The 20,507-nt window shown below is 42.8% G+C and overlaps 1 protein-coding gene across 16 annotated transcripts in view; it reads right to left on the bottom strand.

Annotated features, from left to right (window-relative positions):
- The window catches only part of ANKS1B (ankyrin repeat and sterile alpha motif domain containing 1B), a 1,163,439-nt gene that overhangs the window by 14,345 nt on the left and 1,128,587 nt on the right, over positions 1 to 20,507 (bottom strand). For all 16 annotated transcript variants that reach the window (XM_060164617.1, XM_060164618.1, XM_060164622.1 and 13 more), the window contains one exon: positions 15,543 to 15,680. In XM_060164617.1, the coding sequence (XP_060020600.1) occupies positions 15,543 to 15,680 (138 nt within the window). The remainder of the gene's footprint in view (positions 1 to 15,542; positions 15,681 to 20,507) is intronic.

The following is a 20,507-nucleotide window of genomic DNA, read 5'->3' as shown; positions in this document are numbered from 1 at the left end:
AATGTAAATTGATACAACCACTATGGAAAACAGTATGGAGGTTCCTTACAAAACTAAAAATAGAACTACCATATGACCCAGCAATCCCACTAATGGGCATATACCCTGAGAAAACCGTAATTCAAAAAGAGTCGTGTACCACAATGTTCATCACAGCACTATTTACGATAGCCAGGACATAGAACCAACCTAAATGTCCATCGACAGATGAATGGATAAAGAAGATGTGGCACATACATACAATGGAGTATCACTCAGCCATAAAGAGAAACGAAATTGAGTTATTTGTAGTGAGGTGGATGAACCTAAAGTCTGTCACACAGAGTGAAGTAAGTCAGAAAGAGAAAAGCAAATATCGTATGCTAACGCATATATATGCAACCTAAAAAAAAAACAAAAAAAGGTACTGATGAACTTAGTTGCAGGGCAGGAGTAAAGATGTAGACATAGAGAATGGACCTGAGGACACAGGGTGGGAGGGGGAAGCTGTGGTGAAGTGAGAGTAGCATTGACATATATACACTACTGAATGTAAAATAGTTATTTAGTAGGAAGCAGTAGCGTAGTACAGGGAGATCAGCTCGGTGCTTTGTGATGACCTAGAGGGGTGGGATAGAGAGGAAGGGAGGGAGGTTTCAAGAGGGAGGGGATATGGGGGCATATGGCTGATTCACTTTGGTATACAACAGAAACTAGCCCAGTATTGTGAAGCAATTATACTCCAATAAAGATCTATTAAAAAAAATAAATGATAAAAAAAAGACTTCGGCAGACCTAAATAGACATTTCTCTAAAGAATACATACAGATGGGCAGTAGGCACGTGAAAAGATGCTCAACATCACTAATTATTAGAGAAATGCAAATCAAAACTACTGTGAGGTTACCACCTCAAACTCGTCAGAATTGCTATCATTAAAAGTCTACAAAGAATAAATGCTGCAGAGGGTGTGGGGAAAAGGGAACCCTCCTACACCGTTGGTGAGAATGTAAATTGGTGTAGCCACTATGGAAAACAGTATGGAGGTTCCTTAAAAAACTAACAACAGAGTTACTATGTGATCCAGCAATCTCACTGCTGGGCATATATCTGGAGAGAACTCTAATTTGAAAAGATACATGCACCCCAATGTTCATAGCAGCACTATTTACAATGGCCAAGACATGGAAGCAACCTAAATGTCCATCAGTAGATGAAAGGATAAAGAAAATGTGGTGTTTATATATACAATGGAGTACTACTCAGCCATAAAAAGAATGAAATAATTCCATTTGCAGCAACATGGATGGACCCAGAGCTTATCATACTATGTGAAGTCAGAGAAAGACAAATACCATATGATATCACTTATATGTGGAATATAAAATATGATACAAATGAACTTATTTACAAAACAGAAACAGACTCACAAAGAAAACAAACTTATGGTCACCAAAAGGGGAAGGAGGGGGAGGGATAAATTAGGAATTTGGGATTAACAGATACACACTACTATATATAAAACAGATAAACAACAAGGACCTACTGTATAGCACAGGGAACTATACTGAATATCTTGTAATAAACTATAATGAAAAAAATATGTATAACTGAATCGCTTTGCTGTACACCAGAAACACAACATTGTAAATCAACTATACTTCAATAAAAAAATAAATAGAAGACTTCTGCAAACTGCTAAAAAAAACAAAACAACAACAAATACAGAAGCTCCTGGGTGGTGGATGCATCTTGGCTGCAGTGAGGGTCTCATGCCTGGACCAGTCTCCAGGCAGAGGGTGTTATGATTTGACGTGAACCCTGAACCCTTAGCACAGGGATTCTCAGCTGGTGGCCCTGCCCCTCCCATGATGAGGGGTGATGTGAGGGAGGAAAGGCAACACTCCCTCTCCAATGGAGGCTCTTTAGGGTGGAGGCAGGGAATCCCAATTCAATGGGGGCACATTACAATCTCCAAAGCCCTTCCCTTCTCCCCCCTGGGATTTTGATCTGTGGATTAAGAATTGCTACATTAGAGGTATTTGCAGGACCATCATATTTTAAGGACAGATTCTAAATGTAATCCAGGGATGCAAACTTGTTTTTCTATGCAAACTAGATTGATCTGTAGGCCAGCCTGTATTTACTGTGAGCTTCTTAAGGCAGTCAGGACTGGCAGTTGAACATCAATCACCACGGATATTTACTGAGCTACTTCCTTGTGTCAGGGGCTGAGTCCCTGGTGCCTGGCTTCTAACACGTGTCCAGGAAGTGCTCCCTGAATGATGTCAGGGAGAGGGGGCTCATGATGAGACAAAGAGGTGTACCCCATTGTTCTCCTGCATCCTAGTCACCGAGGCTGTACCCAGCACACTCATCATTTTGGTGTTAGAATAACTGAAGCATAGGCTTTAGGCAATCTGTCCCCTAGGGAAAACTCCGGGCACCCAGGTAATTAATTTATATTAATTGGCTCATCACTAGGATTTTTCTGTGTTGGAAACTCCTGGTGTGAAAATCTCTTGGGCTCAAGGGTTCAATGGCATATTTGCAAGAACATTCATCGTAGTTTAAAAATTTCCCCCAATAGGGAACTGATTAAGTATACTACATAGATCTACACAGTGAGATACCAGGCAGCCATTTAAAATGAAAATGGAGGCATTTAAAAAACTGGTTACAAGACTCAGTAAAAATTATGTATACGTACATAGATGGTATCTGTCTATGTGCATAGAAAACAGTATATATCAAAACGTTACTAGTGGTTATCACTAAGTGTCAAGATCGTGGACAAATTTTCTCTTCTTTATACTTCTTTGTATGTTTTGAACTTTATTCAAATGACGAATAATTTTACAATCATAACAAATAATAAGCTTTTGCATTTTGAGCATTAAAAATAAGAGGAAATCTTCTAGCTCAAAATAATCTTATTCTTTATCCATCACCTGCCTTTTCCTTCTTTGGCAGAGAGGGTTTGGAACTGTTTTCCAGGCAAAATCCAGGCCCTGTTTTCTGGTGTTTCCATGGCTCACCCCCAGGTACTAGTGGGGCTGGCCATCCATTTGGTCAGTTTTTGTATTGGATGTCAATTCCAGCATCTGCTCAGCTGAATTTTAGAATACTCAGTTCTTCCTTTTTTTTTTTTTTAATTTTTTTTTTTTCCTTGCGGTACGCGGGCCTCTCACTGCCGCGGCCTCTCCCGCCGCGGAGCAACAGGCTCCGGACGCGCAGGCTCAGCGGCCATGGCTCACGGGCCCAGCCGCTCCGCGGCACGTGGGATCCTCCCGGACCTGGGCACGAACCCGCGTCCCCTGCATCAGCAGGCAGACTCCCAACCACTGCGCCACCAGGGAAGCCCCTCAGTTCTTCCTTTAACCTGGAAACCCAATGCCTCTACTCCAAGTCCAGAGCAAAGAGTTGACTCTTCTGTCCAATTTCTATCAGACCCAGCAGAAAATGTTCTATGTGGACATTAGCTTATGGACATGCAGTCAGTCCAGTTTTGTAGCCGTGCTAGGTTTGATCCCTGCACCAAATTGGACCACCTGTCAATGTGAACCACATTCTACTTCCTCTCATACAGATGATAACGCAGTGGTAGCAGCAGCTACTATATGACATTGTTAACTACACCCCAGAGACCAGCTAAGGGCCTGACGTGGATTATCTAACCCTCACAACCACCTTGTAGAGGAGGAATTATCATCCCCATTTTATGTGTGAGAAACTCATGATTAGTAAGATTGATTAACTTGGCCAAGTTCACACAGCTAGTCAGGGGCAGAGCCAGGATTCAAACCCAGATCTGACTTTAGATAAGACAGTGTTTTGTGCCACTGGGCTGTCCTGCCCTATTGCTTTCATGAGTCTGTTGGTGTTCTGCCTCCACTTTCACTGGAGGACCCTCTGAGGAACCATCTTGTGTTTTGGAGATTCAGCATATGAATGTTGGTGAAGACACCATCACACAATATCCCCTCCTGGAGACCCAGGACAAAAAGTTCTTTCACCATTGCATCAAAAACAAAACAAAACAAAACAAAAAAATCGCTAGGAATAAACTTACCTAAGGAGGCAAAACACCTGTACTCCGAAAACTGTAAGATGCTGATGAAAGAAATTGAAGATGACACAAACAGATTGAAAGATATACCATGTTCTTAGATTGGAAGAATCAATATTGTTAAAATGACCGTACCTCCCAAAGCAATCTACAGATTCAATGCAATCCCTATCAAATTACCAAATTTCACAGAACTGGAAAAAAAATTTAAATTTCTATGGAAACACCAAACACCCCAAATAGCCAATACAAAAAAAAAAAAAAAAAAAAAAAAAGAAAGAAGAACGGAGCTAGAGGAATCAGGCTCCCTGACTTCAGACTATATGACAAGCTACAGTAATCAAAACAGTATGGTACTGGCACAAAACAGACACATAGGTCAATGGAACAGAATAGAGAGTCCAGAAATAACCCCCCACACTTCTCAATTAATCTACAACAAGAGGCAAGAATATACAATGGAGAAAGGACAGTCTTTTTTTAATAAGTGGTGCTGGGAAAACTGGACAGCTACATATAAAAGAATGAAATTAGAACATTCTCTAACACCATATACACAAATAAACTCAAAATGGGTTAAAGACCTAAATGTAAGACCCGTATACTATAAACTCTTAGGTACCATAAAACTCCTAGAGGAAGACACGGGCAGAACACTCTTTGACATAAATCACAGCAATATTGTTTTGGGGTCCATCTCCTAGAGTAATGGAAACAAAAGCAAAAGCAACAAATGGGACTAATTAAACTTAAAAGCTTTTGCACAGCACAGGAAACCATAAACAAGACTAAAAGACAACCTACAGCATGGAAGAAAATATTTGCAAACAGTGCGACCGACAAGGGATTAATTCCAAAATATACAAACAGCTCATACAGCTCATTATCAAAAAACCACAAACAACCCAATCAAAAAACAGGCAGAAGACCTAAACAGACATTTCTCCAAAGAAGACACACAGATGGCCAACAGGCACATGAAAAGATGTTCAACATCACTAATTATTAGAGAAATACAAATCGAAGGTACAATGAGGTACCACCTCATACCAGTCAGAATGGCCATCATTAAAAAGTCTACAAATAATAAATGCTAGAGAGGGTGTGGAGAAAAAGGAACCCTTCTACACTGTTGGTGGGAATGTAAATTGGTGTAGCCACTATGGAGAAGAGTATGGAGGTTCCTTACAAAAAACTAAAAATACAGTTACCATATGATCCAGCAATCCCACTCCTGGGAATATATCTGGAAAAGAGGAGAACTCTTATTTGAAAAGTTACATGCACCCCAATGTTCACAGCAGCACTATTACAATAGCCAAGACATGGAAGCAACCTAAACGTCCATTGAGAGATGAATGGTTAAAGATGTGGTATATATATACAATGGAATATAACTCAGCCATAAAAAAGAATGAAATAATGCCATTTGCAGCAACATGGATGGACCTGGAAATTATCATACTAAGTGCAGTCAGAGAAAGACAAATATCATATGATATCACTTATATGTGGAGTCTAAAAAAATTATACAAATGAACTTATTTACAAAACAGAAATAGACTCACAGACATAGAAAACAAAATTATGGTTACCAAAGGGGGAAGGAGGGATAAGTTAGCAATTTGGGATTAACAGATACACGCTACTATATATAATATAGATAAACAACAAGGACCTACTGTATAGCACAGGGTGCTATATTCAATATCTTGTAATAACCTATAATGGAAAAGAATAGATATATACATATATATATATATATAACTGAATCACTTTGCTGTACATCGGAAACTGTAAATCAACTATGCTTCAATTAAAAAAAAAAGTTCTTTCAGAATCACTCTCACTGAAGTTTTGTCTTCTGAGAGGATGGGGTATCCTCACCCAAGAAATATCAAGCATGTAATGACTGTGTTTTCCTACTTGCCTTGACCTTCAGGAAGCTCAGAGCTAAATCTGTGGCTCAGTTCTTATAACAATGTAGAATTCTGTGGTCGGCATGTTGATGTTAAAACTTTCCCCTGGGTCTTGATCTTCTTTTTAGTGTGTATTTTCCCTACTTCAGATCCACGTGTATCTATATTTTCAGATTTAACATACCTATTCATGTAGGCTGCCTTAAGTCCTTTATGGAAGGAGGTATAGTATAAATGGTGGTTGTTTGTTCACTTAAACATTTATTCGACAGCTTATTTTGTTTAACCCCTTACTGAAAAAATGGCTGACAAGGTACATCAGACACGAGTCTCACATCATCTGGTTAAAGTGACAAAGGCGGAAGTGTGCTGAGGAGAGAGGGGACAGCGCAGGGAGAGTGGCCGTGCCGGCTTAGGCTGGGAGGCTGCTGTTTACAAGTGGACCATTCTGATCTGCCTGCAGGTACTTTCCATTAGCATTAAAAAAAACAAAAAACCAAAAACACACCACATTTTAGTGACTAAAATTGAAGGAACAAATAATTGTATTCCATAGTCTCAGAATGCTACAGGACCTGAATATTCTTTGGCTCCCGGGGGCCGGCAGAAGCAATTCCTGAGGTCGGCAGAGGCTTTCCGCACCCGAAGAGGGTGCAAACAGACATTCAAGGAAAAAAGGGCTGTATCTGTGCAAAGAAGCCCGGGGTGTTAAGAGGAGCCTCAGAGGTCTACTACACCAGTGTCAGTGAATAAAGACCACGCCTGGATCACCTGCATGGGCTAAGTCTGCCCTGGCTGTCTGCCTCTGTACCTATCATTGCCACTGAGGAGATGACACTGACAGGGGGTCTGGTCCTGCTGACCTTTAGGTCCCTCTCCACTGGGAGCTCCAGGGTTCTCTGATTAGACGCTGTTGTCTGTCTTTTACCCAACCAACAACAGCTTCAGTTTAGAGATGTATGTATAGCTGATGCCATGTTAAATAGTAGCACATTCTCCAAAGCCTGGACTGCAGGTCTCAACAATCCACCAGCCAGTGCACAGAAGTGCAGTGACCACGGGGCTGGCTTTCACCACAGGGGATGTCCTCACAGCAACGCTCACCCCAAAACTATTCTAAATGGCTTTCATTCTTAATAATATGCCTGTTCCCCACGTCTCCCTTTGCCTGGTGAGTTACTGCTCAACCTTGAAGATTCACCTGGGGTATTACGTCTTCCAGAAGCCTGCTCTGAATCCCCTTCCCCGACACCCCAGGCTGTGCCAGGTGGCCCTCCTCAGATGGGCACAGCTCCACTGACTGTAAAGAATTTATTAGGATTTTCTCTTTATAGATCCAAATGCCCCAGCCGGCTGAGCTCCTTGAGGGCTCTCCTCTCATTTGACTGCGTCTCTAGGGCTTAGGACATATCAGGTGCGCAATAAATGTTGGAGGAACTGAAAAAAGGACGCTGCCCGGTAGGTTCCTAAGATAAGAGGACTTGCACCTCAAGGGTAAGGTACGGGTGCCTGTGGATGGCCACAGCGGATTCTTCCCTTCTGTTTTCTCTCCACAGGTAGATCCTGGCTGAATAAATGCTGAACCAGTGCAGGGCACGCCCTTTGGGCCTAAAGAGAAAGCGTTTTCAATACGGGTCTATGGTGGGGCCTCCAGAAAGAAGCCACATTTCTCCTCTGGCTGTATTTTGCTTGTACATCTTGTTTTTTAAGAGCCAGGGTAGGTTTCATCTACAACTTGCTTCATCCACGTCTTGAGGCAAAAATAACTGAGAATATTCTGGCCATATTCACAGAATTCATTGACATTCCTTAGCTCTACCTACTTAGTTCTCTCAAGTACAAGTCAGTGATTAAGTCTTGATTATATTTATAGAAACAAATACTGCCCAATCACAGGTCTTCAGCATTTAGAAATAAATATCAGGCATTCTGCTAAGATGCCTATCTAGCCCAGGGCTGACACAGCAACTGGATAAAATGCAGACAGTTTCTTTAGGGCTAATTCCAGCTAACTAAAAGAATAATGAAATTAATATTTCTCTCTAAATATAACGGGGTACATGGAGAAAATTTTGAAAGTACATAAAGAAGAAAATTAGAAATCACCTGCAAAATTCTACTGCTGGGATATAGCCACTGCTACATTTTGGTTTCTTTTCCTTTTACATTTGTATATATGCACAAATACTTTTATAAGCTATATGAATATTTATGTGAATTTAAAAACAAAATTAGAATGATATTTACACGCAGTTTCATGAGTCACTTTTTCACGCAACATTAAATCATGAATGGTTTTTGCATGCCATTAAATGGTCTTCAAAAACCAGATTTTTAAAGGTGGCAGAGCATTCCACTGCATCTGCTAAGGTTTCACGTCATGCCTCACCCCAAGTACATGAGTGTCATCAGCTCAGTGAAAGACCAAGAAAGGCTTTCTTATAAAGTTACAGGTTCTCTGTAGCAATCATGTACTCACGCCCGGTGGTCGCCTGTCCACATGGAACCACAGCCTACGGTGGCTGGACAGCAGACCTCTCACACCCATGCTGGAGGGGCTGGCCCGCCAGGGCAGAAGGGGAACACGATCCGTCTTTGTCCTGTTACTTGGCAGGGACTTGGGGAAAGGGTGTGCAGAAGAGAGATTTGCTGGATTTCAACTCCTCGCCACTCTTCAAAAGTACAAGCTCCTAGGGGAAGCTACAGTAAACCCTTCGCCAACTTGTGATACCTCCAAAGGGGCATTTATCACATTCAAGACGCTTCTTACCTACCAAGTTTTAATGCTTGTTGAACATCTTTCTCAAATGACAAGACAGTTGATGAAAATGACTTTTTCTCTGCTTATGGCAGACGACTGCCTAATGCCTCACCTCATCTTTCCAAAGTGCATTAATGAATTGTCAGGCCTCCAAGATGCCCACATGTTCATACAAACTCAACGTTCAGCTTCCAGCCCCTGTGTCCCTCTCCTCTGGGAGCCCTCACCCTGCTGGGGCCAGCAAAACTGCAGGAGAGCACAGACAGGATTTTACTGCAACCATTCGTTACGTCCTTGATTCTCCCTCTGAACTCGGACATCCTGGAGAGCAGTGCGGTGTGCCTGACTCACGGCAGGCACTCAGTAAATGTAGAAATATATTTTATGCAGACTTGGACTTTTCATCTCAGGTGTGGGATACCGCCGCATCAAATGTACGTTGTAAACCGAAAACTGGGACATAAATCCTCACACAGGTCTGACGGGAAACAGAACCAGCCCCGTAACTGCTGGTGCTGCTCTCCTGCCCTTAGAAGCTGAGACTGACGGAACGTGTGCTAGACACGGACGTGTGTCATCTCACCGAATCCTTACAGTAACCCTAGGCAGCGGGTACTGCTGTTATCTCTATTTTATAGATGAGGAGACTGAGGATTACAGGCGTTCTTGCCCAAACTATGAAACTAAGAGGTGCCAACCTGGGATTCAAAACCAGGCTGATTCTAAAGGCGTCACCCCTAGACATGACATTTGATTTTCAGTTCTTTGGGAGGGGGCTATAACGAATACATGTACGAATGCTGCAAAAAAACCTGTGGAAAAAATCAGAATGACTACTTTCTTTCTAACTTCATAGAAAATGGGATTGATTTAAAGCTCTGATAACATCCATCCCCCTCAACCCTCAAAAAAATAGGGATGAGAGGAAAAAAGAGTGACTATTATTCTCTTAATATTCACCCACCTTTGGCTTTATGGCTTAGTTAATTCTCAACGATTTATGCCAACGGAGAGGAGGTATGGATAAATGTAACCCAGCAGCAGTGTTAATCTATTTTTTTGGGGGCGGGGGAGGAGGTGGTATATAACGGCCACAGGACTGGGAGTGCTGCCGTGTTTTTTTGGGTTTTTTTTTTTTTTAATTTATTTGGTTGCACTGGGTCTTAGTTGCAGCATGCGGGATCTAGTTCCCAGACCAGGGATCGAACCCAGGCTCCCTGAATTGGGAGCGCAGAGTCTTAACCACTGGACCACCAGCAAAGTGCCATTTTTATTCCGTCACTCCTGCCACTGACTTGATGAGTTTCAGCTGCTGCAAGGGGCCAGGGAAAGGCTTCTACTTAAGTGTAGGTTGCTACTTTGTAAGTGGGAGACCAGCCAGGGAGTGTGACAGTCCCATCTTAAGGGCTCTATGCACTTTAGCATTTTCTTACATTGCCATTTATTTTCATAGTATCATAGTCCAACAGGTTGAGGGCCATTTTCAGGTGGAGAAAAGGAGAAACAGAATGAAAGAGACCACCTAGTTCCACATACAGTATTAATTTCATTGTCAGAGGTCAACTAACATCAACGATAACGGAAGTTCTTTTGCACTTGTAAATTCCCACTCTGTGGGACAATCTCTGCAACATAAGCCATAAGTACTTTCCATTCGGAACCCCACGCTACTCCACGAAAAGAATCTCCGAGTTTAAGAAAGGGAGAAATGGGTGAAAGTGGTCAAAAGGCACAAACTTCCAGTTATAAGACAAATAAGTCCTAGGGATGCAATGTACAGCATGGTGACTATAGTTAACAGTACCGTACAGGCGTACCTCGTTTTATTGCACTTTGAAGATATTGCTATTTTAAAAAATTGAAGGCTTGTGGCACCCTGCATTGAGCAAGTCTACTGGCTCCAGTTTTCTGACAGCATTTGCTCATTTTGTGTTTCTGTGTCCCATTTTGGTAATTCTGGCAAGATTTCAAACTTTTTCATTATGATTATGTTCCTTATGGTGAACTGTGATCAGACCTTTGATGTTACCATTACAAAAAGATTATGCCTCGCTGAAGGCTCAGATGATGGTTAGCATTTTTTAGCAATAAAGCATTTTTAAATTAAGGCATGTACATTGTTTTTTTAGACATGATGGTATTGCACACATAACAGGCTACAGTGCAGGGTACACATAATTTTTATATGCACTGGGAAACCAAAAAATTCATGTGACTTGCTTTATTGTGATATTCGATTCATTGCAGTCGTCTGGAACAGAACCTGCAGTATCTTTCAGGTATGCCTGTATTGTACATTTGAAAGTTGCTGACGGAGTAGATCTTAAAGTTCTTATCACACACACACACACACACACACAAAATGTGTAACTGTGTGAGGTGATGGATGCTAACTTATTGTGCTGATCATTTTGCAGCAATACATATATCAAATCCTTATGCTGTACATCTAAAATGAATACAGTGTTATATGTCAATTTTATCTCAATAAAACTGGAGAAAATTAAAGGGCTCGGAATCTCACTTTCATTAGACTGATTATGACAGAGTGGTCGACTCTGGTGTTCTTCCCCTGCGCTTAGGTTTGCTGGTCCCTAGTGATGGAAAAGACTATAAAATGCTGTCCCCCTGCGGACCATGGTTTCCTGCATTTTGTCATCTCTGTTTCTCCAGTTTAGATCCTTTCATGGCCCACATTCAGGCAAGAAGGCACAGGAAAGAGGGAGCCTCGTCTCCCCCACGCACCGCCCACCGGCATCAAGACTTTGACATTCTCTACACATTCCACAACCAGTCTAAGCCGTACACACTGAAGATGACAGGATTTGGGAGGTGCAAGTAAGAGAAAAATGAGCATGGTTAAAATTATCAAAGACTGCAAACATGTTCTTTATAGAGAGGTGAGAATTAGCCAGGGTTTAGCGGCAGTCATGGCTTTTAATGCTATTTAAACAAAATAAACCTTTCGTATTTTAGAACTAGTGAATGAGGTCCCTCCCAGATTTTTAAAATAAATCTGACAGTCTCGCAGAGAATGCATCAAAATCTTTCGAATCTACCTATCTCCATTCTATGTCCTAGAAAGCTAGACGGAGTGAATAATACATAGAAGATGAGAGTTGCCAAATGGTCTTGGTTGTATCTACCTCTTTCCTATGGTGGCCTTTTAAGGATGATCCCTGCAGCCTTGGGATCTGGTGGCCGCTGAAATACCCATTCTCCCTCTTGTCATCTCAGCAGCATGGAGTTCCCCTTCATTCATTTGAGATAAGAGTGGAGAAGAGAAAAGCTGAATCCGTTGTTTTAAGCCTTACAACTCCTGGTCTTGTAACACATTCTTTTTTCCTACCCAGTCCTACTCTCTTCCCCCAAGTTTTCACTGCCTGGAAGGTGGAGGTCGGGCAACCTCTTGTTCTGTAGTGGATGAGATGTGTCCCACTGGGGAGGTGACTAGAAATCAGCTACCGCCATAGTGAGTCTAGGATGCAGAGTAGGTCTGGAGTGCGCCGGTAGGTACATACTGGCTTTTCTTGGGAACCCTAATTCCCTTTCTGCTCTAGTCTTTTAAAATTTTCATCTACCTGTCATTAAAAACTGAAAATATCACAAGCTGAATTTAGCATAGATTCTAAGTCATGGAAACAAGCTTAGAGAAGATAAAGCGTAACATTTCCTGAAGTGTGTTCTGCAGAACACCACTTCCATGAGAAGCTCTCCCCAAAAGAGGCTACCACGGCCAAATGAACTTGGGAAACCAGGTTCACTCCACCCCCTCCCGGTGTCTGAGCCTATGAAGGGCTCCGCAAGGTCCCAGGGTCAAGGAACTACGTTAAATTCACGTGCTCATATGAGTAGGGGGGCTTGGGCCTCCCTTCCAAGACCGCAGGATTTCTATGGGAAAATTCTCTGAATTTCAAATCCGACTCTCCGTAAACTGGAAGCCTCCTAGACGTCATTGGGTTTTCTTGGTGATAAGAAATATTCATAAAAACTTCCTGTGACCCATAAAAGATCTACAAGGTCAAAGTAGCAATAACTGCAATTAAAAATGTGCATGTACTCATACACATCAGCTGAAAGACTAAATGGATACTTAAGGTATTCTTTTCTTTTCTTTTGCCATTTGGGCAGCCTGGGGGACTGGTTCATACCAAAAGAATTTTAAGGCTTCGAGACTGGACTGAATATTGAACTGCCCTACATAAAGATACAAAATCCACGCTCAAAGAGGTTTTTTTTAGTGCAAGCAAAGCCTGGTGCATCTCAAAATTGCTCGAAGGCCCACGTTAAGGCTGGTGGCCTTTGTTACTATTTTTGAAGTTAAACAAACTGTTCACCTAGAGAGGATTAAAATGGTGGATTTGTGATGTAAGACGAAAATCCTCTGGAGCTGAAACCAGACTCCTAACCTAGTGAACGTCTACATTAAATCAAACATCTGGATGAAAAAACAAAAGGTGAAGCAATTCTCTGCTTGTTTTCCAAATGTATCAGGAACATCATGTTGATCTTAAAACTAAACAGGTGACTGTTTTCCCCCACATTTCACTTCTGTATTCTGGCGTCGCATATACACACGCTTGAAAAACTCAAGAGGCCAGATGGCCCATGGGCATCATTTTTAGCTTCAATAGAGAACAATGTTTTGGATACCCTTATGAAGGCAAATTATATATTACTCTAAAACCAATTTAGAAAGAAATGCTGCAATACCCAAGGGCAGGGTGGAATCCATCCTGACAATACTGGAATACTAATGTTGACATTCAATGAAAACACGATATAGATGCAATATACCAATAGAAGGCCTACAGAATCTATGCTTTCTTTCTATTGTTTCTATTTTATTTATTTTTTCTTCTATTTTTTTCAATTCTTTCACAAGGGCAGTGGGAAAACTTCGGACCATAAGTACACTTCTAGAAAATCTATCTTATGTCTTTTAGCAGAAAACGTCCAGGCTGTGAACTGTGAGGTCAGCAGGCAAGGAGAGAGAAGAGGTGGTGCGGGGGAAGCAAACACTGAACACGCATTACTTATGAACGCTCTACATACGTTCCTTCATTCCAATCCCAAAGAAAACCTGTAAGGTACAATCCCTGTGCCTGTTTTATAGACAAAGGAAATCAGGACTCAGAGAAGTCCTGCAACTCGTCTAAGACCAGGGAGCAGGCAGCGAGTTGGGATGTGAACTCTGAGCAGCCTGTTCTTTCTATGACACCAAGGCAAATCCCAGAGAAAGGGGTATCATGCAAACCAAAATGTATGTGGATAGAATGGAATTTCGCTGTTTTAAGAAACAATTGCGGGACTTCCCTGGTGGTGCAGTGGTTGGGACTCCGAGCTCCCAATGCAGGGGGCCCAAGTTTGATCCCTGGTCAGGGAACTAGATCCCACATGCATGCTGCAACTAAGAAGCCTGCATGCCACAACTAAGGAGCCCACCTGCCACAACTAAGACCTGGTGCAACCAAATAAATAAATATACTTTTAAAAATGCTTAAAAAAAGAAACAATTGCATTTCACAAGAATGGCAAGTTATGTCTAAGGCACCAGAAACCTAAATGCTGACATGGTTTTAATCAACACTGTTGATCCCGTGCAAACAAACGCATCCAGAGATATCTAGAGCAGTCTTTGAGGGTTTGGCTTTGCAGTCCTTACTGTTAACACAGACCACCTGTATATTATTCTCCTCATGCCTCTCAAAATAGAAAAAAAATTAAAGGCACACAGCATTCTTTCCTGTTTTCAATCTTCACAACTTGAAAGGGATGGGCCACACGCAGCCTGATACAACGCTCTGGGCATGAGCCTAACATCCCTTAGGATGGGGTAAATTCTGGGTTACTGTGGTCCTTGGTCCATGGGAGTTTGTCAGAACTAAAAATGATCGTTTCAAGCAGTCTTACCCATGACATTGAACTGTGGGCTGGCCCCTCAAGAATCTATTATACTGCAGTTTCTGTGTAATTCTTTAAACGTGTGTATCTCAAAACTTGAGCAGAGCAGAACTGTCATATTAAAGTGACATTTTAGAATTCTTCTGATTACAAATTATTTCATGGTTGTAGCTGTCTCTGTTCTGTCTGCCTCAAATTTAGAATGCCCAATGTACTAAAATAGAGTTATCCTCGAGCAATTTGTACCATCCTGAAGGTACAAGAAGGAATACTTGTTATTTTCTAGAATTGCTTCCATTTTCCAAGTTTGTAATATATGGGCTAGTTTTTAGACTTAATGACAAATAGGACTATAGGTGTGTAACACCATAAGGACGTCATTACAAGACTAACTTCTGAATACGGGCCATATTCAAATGAACCAAACCTTGCTGTTCCCAATTATTATTTATAAATGTCTAATTTAACTACTATTCAATATAGAAAACCACAAATATCGTATGAAGCACTGAATTTAGTTTTCCTCCAAACAAACCTAGACTATCATGCCCTACTACTTAGAAATGGCTACCAAAGAAACCAGCAGACATAGCAAAGGAACAGAAAGGCTGGAAGACATTTACTATATTTTGGTACCAGAGAAAGAAAGGAACTCGTCTGATATGAAAAGTGAGGTTAGTAACTGAGCAATGACATTTCAGATACTGGATAGAAGTGGAGTTCTAAATTTAATGAATGAACGAAAATACAGAAAAAACTCAGAAAAGCTGAGTCTGCAAAATACCTTACACCAGGTATACCTTAAAACTTGGTAAACAAGCCAAGCATCTAAACTGCAAGCTGGGCTTTCAATAACGTCCAGGTACATTCAGGGAAATATTTAGTTTGTCCAAAGAGGGTAGCTACTCACCACATCGAAGGCAGTAAACACGTGACAGTAGTGGTGATTGGACTTCAAATCTTTTGTGATATAAGCGAATGTTGAGAGGTCTTCTGGGTCCTGGGCAGCACAGGAGATATTACGAATTTCATGTTCGGCAATTATGTTCTGGAAGAAATGACACAAACGACCGTTGTTTTCCTCTGCAAACCAGCATATTTTAGAACCAAGGCAAATGATCTGGGAAGCAGTTGCTTTCCCTCGTCCTAGAATGTTCTAGAGCAGCAACATTCAAAGTGATTCAACACACTATCTGTGGGCAAAGGTACACCAGGTCTGGAAGGAATGCTTTCGTTTAATTAAAAACAACCTAAAATAGTCCTGTCCTGGAGCAGCAGTTCTCACATGGTGCTGTGTGCAGAAGCAGTCTGGGTGGCAGACACTTTAAAAAAATAGTAACTACTAAGCATTTCACTGTTTCCATTTGCCATGTAGAGTCAGCGCCGCCTCCTGCTAACTCTGTCTGGAAAGGATCACCTGCCATGTTGTTCTGCCTGCCGGGAGGCTGATCCCTCACCATCTTTTACCTGTTGTCTTGTGCCTCGCCCCTAGCTCCTCAGAGCCAAGGCAGGTAGGCGAGGGCGCGTCAAGGTGCTCTCTCATGAAGACTCCATGGAGACTAAGGTGTAAGGGTGGGATGAGGGAAACACCACGCTGCATGCTAGATGCAGCGCCCCGTGGATGACAACGCTTTGCTAACTATACCCGCTGTGTATCATTACGAGTGGTGCTGTGGTTATCCTCATCATCAGCTCACAGGTGGCGAAACCAGTACTCAGACAGTGTAAGTTATGCAGGGCAGGTAGTGGAACTGGGCCTGATGTTGCAATACCTCTCAGCCCCACCTCTCTCTCACTGGTTGAACATAATTTCATTTTTTCTCTCGGCTAGCACTTTTTCAAGCCATCTCCCTGCCAGCCCCCTCATCCCAACTTGCCTCTAAGAATAATTGGTGGGAGGTAACTGAGGAAAGGTTTAAGTACCATTATCCCGAAGCACAAAATAACCAAGGAGCATCACCTGGGCTGCAAACCCAGCCAGAAACTTCTTTCGATACACTGATGTATTTCAGAAGCAAAAGATTTCACGTAATCATGCAAACATTTCTTAACCTCACAATATCCCATTTATGTTTGTGCAGTTGTCATAGATCTAAAACCCTCAATGCTTTAGTTACCCTAATTACTTTGTAACTGCACAGTCTTAAATAACCTGAGCGAATGTAATGCTCTGTGTATACCCATCAATGCCTAAAATTGCTTACAAAACGCCGTTTCCTGCCAGCGCCCCCAGCAAGTACTTCACGCCCCTCACTCTACTGAGCTACGTGGTTGGTAAGCAATTACAGAATTAACACATAACAGAAAATTAAATTAAGACGTTCTTCACAGTGACCCTGTATGTTGACGCTACATGCAGCGCTGTCAGAAATAACTCAAATTGAAATCAGAATCCCATAAACAAGTAACATCCTATCGCAAGACAGAGTTTCCAAATAGAAGGTGCCGATCCTCTTCTGGCATCCAGATAGCATTTCTCCAAGGAGAAAACTAAATTAGGAGCTCGGTGGGTCTTAAATTTAAAATTAATGAGCTCTGCGTGGTCTTTATAGGTATGATGTTAGCAGGTGCTGAGAGCCTCCGCCATCATTTTAATTGGGGGCTGCTATTACTTCGGGAAGCCTGTGGATTTGGTCTCACCTATCCAGGATCCACTATTACTGAAAATAGAGCATTGGCTCCAACTTTTAACTAAATTGGCATTTTGTGTTCTTGAGACTTTCTTTTTGACTAGCATAAGGTTGATCAGCTTCTCGGGAAAGTGTTAACAGTGAAGTGCCCTGTGATTTTTATTGCACTGAATTCCCTGAATCTTGCCAATTCACAAGATGTCACTTCTGACAATTTTCAGTGGTGTGTGACAGCACTGTGGCCCAGGGAAAAATTGTTAAGTAGGTAAAGTGTATCTTTGGAGATCTCTCTTAATTATGAACCGCATGTTTGCATCCTCCCCAAGTTTGTATCTTGAAATTCTAGCCCCCCAAGTGTGATGCTGCTTGGAGGTGGGCCTTTAGGATATGATTAGGTCATGAGGGTGGAGCTCTTGTGAATGCTATTAGTGCCTTTACAAGACAAGGCAAGAGAGCTAGCTGGCTCTCTCTGCCGTGTGAGAACACAGCAGAAAGACGGCCACTTATGAAGCAGGGAATGGGGGCTCTCATCAGACACTGAATCTGCTGGTGACTTCATCTTGGACTTTCCAGCCTCCAAAACTGTGAGAAATAAATATTCATGGTTTAAGCAACCCAGTCTATGGTAATTTACTATAGTGCTAAGACATTTCTCCTCTTTCTGGGTCCTCCCTCCCAATTTTCTGGAAACCGGCCCCCTCTTCTCTAATCTCCAGGAGCCCAGGGCTGTCTTTTAAACTCCGAGGCCTGCCCTCCTCTGTGTTGCTCCATGTCCCCAAATCAGCCTCCTCTCCCACTGCTGAAACTTTAATTCCTCTGTTCCCATGGTCTAAACTAGAGGAAAGGCAAGTAATACAGACATTCTACAATCAGTTAAGAATAACTCACGTTATTGGCACTCAGTCATCCTAATTGGCACTTTAAAAATTTGCTTTTAAATGAATTCATAGCAATGGACTGTGTAGGGAGGTATTTTGAACAGAACTTCCTAATATATCCGTGGTGCTAGAATGTGGTGAGGACCTGGGATCTCACTACTGATGTAACTGAGCAGCGGCCTTCTCAGGACATACCCCTCCCTCATGTCCTCTGCTGCACCTCCTCTCAGAAGTACCCAGATAATAGTATCTCATGCATATTCCCTGAGTTTTTCAGAGGCTCAAAACCACCACAAAAAGGAAGAAATTAACTACTGATGATCATGAGCACGTAGCCCCCAGGCCTTCCAGTGCCTAAGGATTGATCACCATCAACCAATCAGAAAACTGTGCATGAGCTGATCACATACCCTGGGACGCCCCTCCCTTACCTGGCCTTTAAAAATGTTTTGCTGAAACCCTTTGAGGAGCTTGGAGATTTGGGGGGCATGCGCCACCCGTTCCCCTTGCTTGGCCCTGCAATAAACCTTTCTCTGCTCCGAACTCTGACCTTCGGTTTGCTTAGCCTCACTGTGCATTGGGCACACAAATGTGCATTAGGCAACACTGAGACACTGCCATCAGTCTGCACTGCCCACCTCTGCAGAGCAGTGAGGCTAGTTCTCCATGTGTACGACGATTCCAAGACTAAGGATACTACAGCTGGAGACAGGATGGAGACTGCACAGTTTCCTCCTTGGAGAAGTCAAGGAAGGATACATTCTTTCCACCCTGTCATTAGTGGCTCCTCCATACATTAAAAGCTGACATCATCATGAGGTACAGGTGATGTTCCTCAGTTTACAGTGGACGCCTTTATGCAGCTGAGCCTCCATATCTAAGCACCTTCTAAGGAGACGAGGGCTTTTAAAAGGCTCAAGCCAGGACTGGGGTCACCCTGTCGCTTCTTTGGCTAGAAAATGTGGCAGCTCAGTACCCTTCAGCAGGGAGTGGTTCTTTTTCTTGTCTGTTGCCTTTCATCATGTAGAGAAACAGCTAAAGAGGTATCTGGCTGGTGGGTGTAGAAGAGACTTGTTTGGTTCAGCCAATTAACAGAGACGGTCTCAGAAGGGGGTGTGATAACGAAGTGATGGGCCTAGAAACTGGCCTCTCCCTGCTTCCCTCACTCCTGACTACGACAGGTAGGGCCCTTCTCTGAGTCTCCTCCACAGGCCAGGCCTTTTATGAGGGAGACAATGCAGCACCCGTCCAGAGAGCACCCCACATAGAGGCAGCAGCCTGGTCGGGGGCTACCTGGAGGAGACCTGCAGAGAGGGTGGTGCAGATGAGGACAGCACACACTCTTAACTTGACTCTGAGCTTTTTAGAAACATGTGCTATAAAAAACAACTGGCACTTGTTTAGGCAAAAGTTCCAAGTTAATCTGTGCCTAAAAAAATAGCATAAGCCCTGTTTGAAGCTGACATTCAAAACAAACTGGGCTTCCCTGGTGGCGCAGTGGTTTAGAATCCAGCTGCCAATGCAGGGGACACGGGTGGAGCCCTGGTCCGGGAAGATCCCACATGCTGTGGAGCAACTAAGCCCGTGCACCACAACTACTGAGCCTGCGCTCTAGAGCCCACGAGCCACAACTGCTGAGCCCATGTGCCACAACTGCTGAAGCCCGAGTGCCTAGAGCCCATGCTCCACAACAAGAGAAGCCACCGCAATGAGAAGCCCGCGCACCGCAATGAAGAGTAGCCCCCGTTCGCCGCAACTAGACAAAGCCCACGCACAACAATGAAGACCCAACGCAGCCAAAAATAAATAAAATAAATAAATTAAAAACAAACTAACAAACCAACCCAGGCACTGCATTGTTCCTAATCTAGCTGGATGAGAAGACTGAGGAGGGGGTCACAGCAGGAAGGCAAAATGCAACCCACCCTCAGCCAGGCACCGGATGTGCGGACGGTGTCGCTTCTTGGAAGACCCTGCTGATCTGAAGATGGGTCTGGAGCTAAGCAGTTGCAGCCCTCTTGGCAGAATGCCATGCTGACGTACCTCTGGGCTACGGATCTACAGAAAGCTGGTGTGATTTACCTGTAACATTTTAGTATAGATCTAATCCAAGTTCCATTTTTAATTCAAGATCATTTTCCGCTTCTTCCTTCTTACCAGGTTTAGTGATTCAATTCATTTCCCAGGTTGCTAGGTAACAGGTTTACAAGTTTACAGCTAGGCACCTAACCCTTCCCCATGAACTCAGCCGAAGCTGGTACTTTATATTAGAGTAAAAGGAAAGAAGTGCTTTGCTGGAGGGTACATCTTTCACACAGTCTAATGGGGGCTAAAAGGAGGGGAAAAGTCATTAACACCTAATTAAGC

This window comes from Lagenorhynchus albirostris, chromosome 11, assembly GCF_949774975.1.
Source record: "Lagenorhynchus albirostris chromosome 11, mLagAlb1.1, whole genome shotgun sequence".
NCBI classification, from domain to species: Eukaryota; Metazoa; Chordata; class Mammalia; order Artiodactyla; family Delphinidae; genus Lagenorhynchus; species Lagenorhynchus albirostris.
Note: the sequence above shows the minus strand (reverse complement) of the source record. Positions and strands in the feature narration are given on the sequence as shown.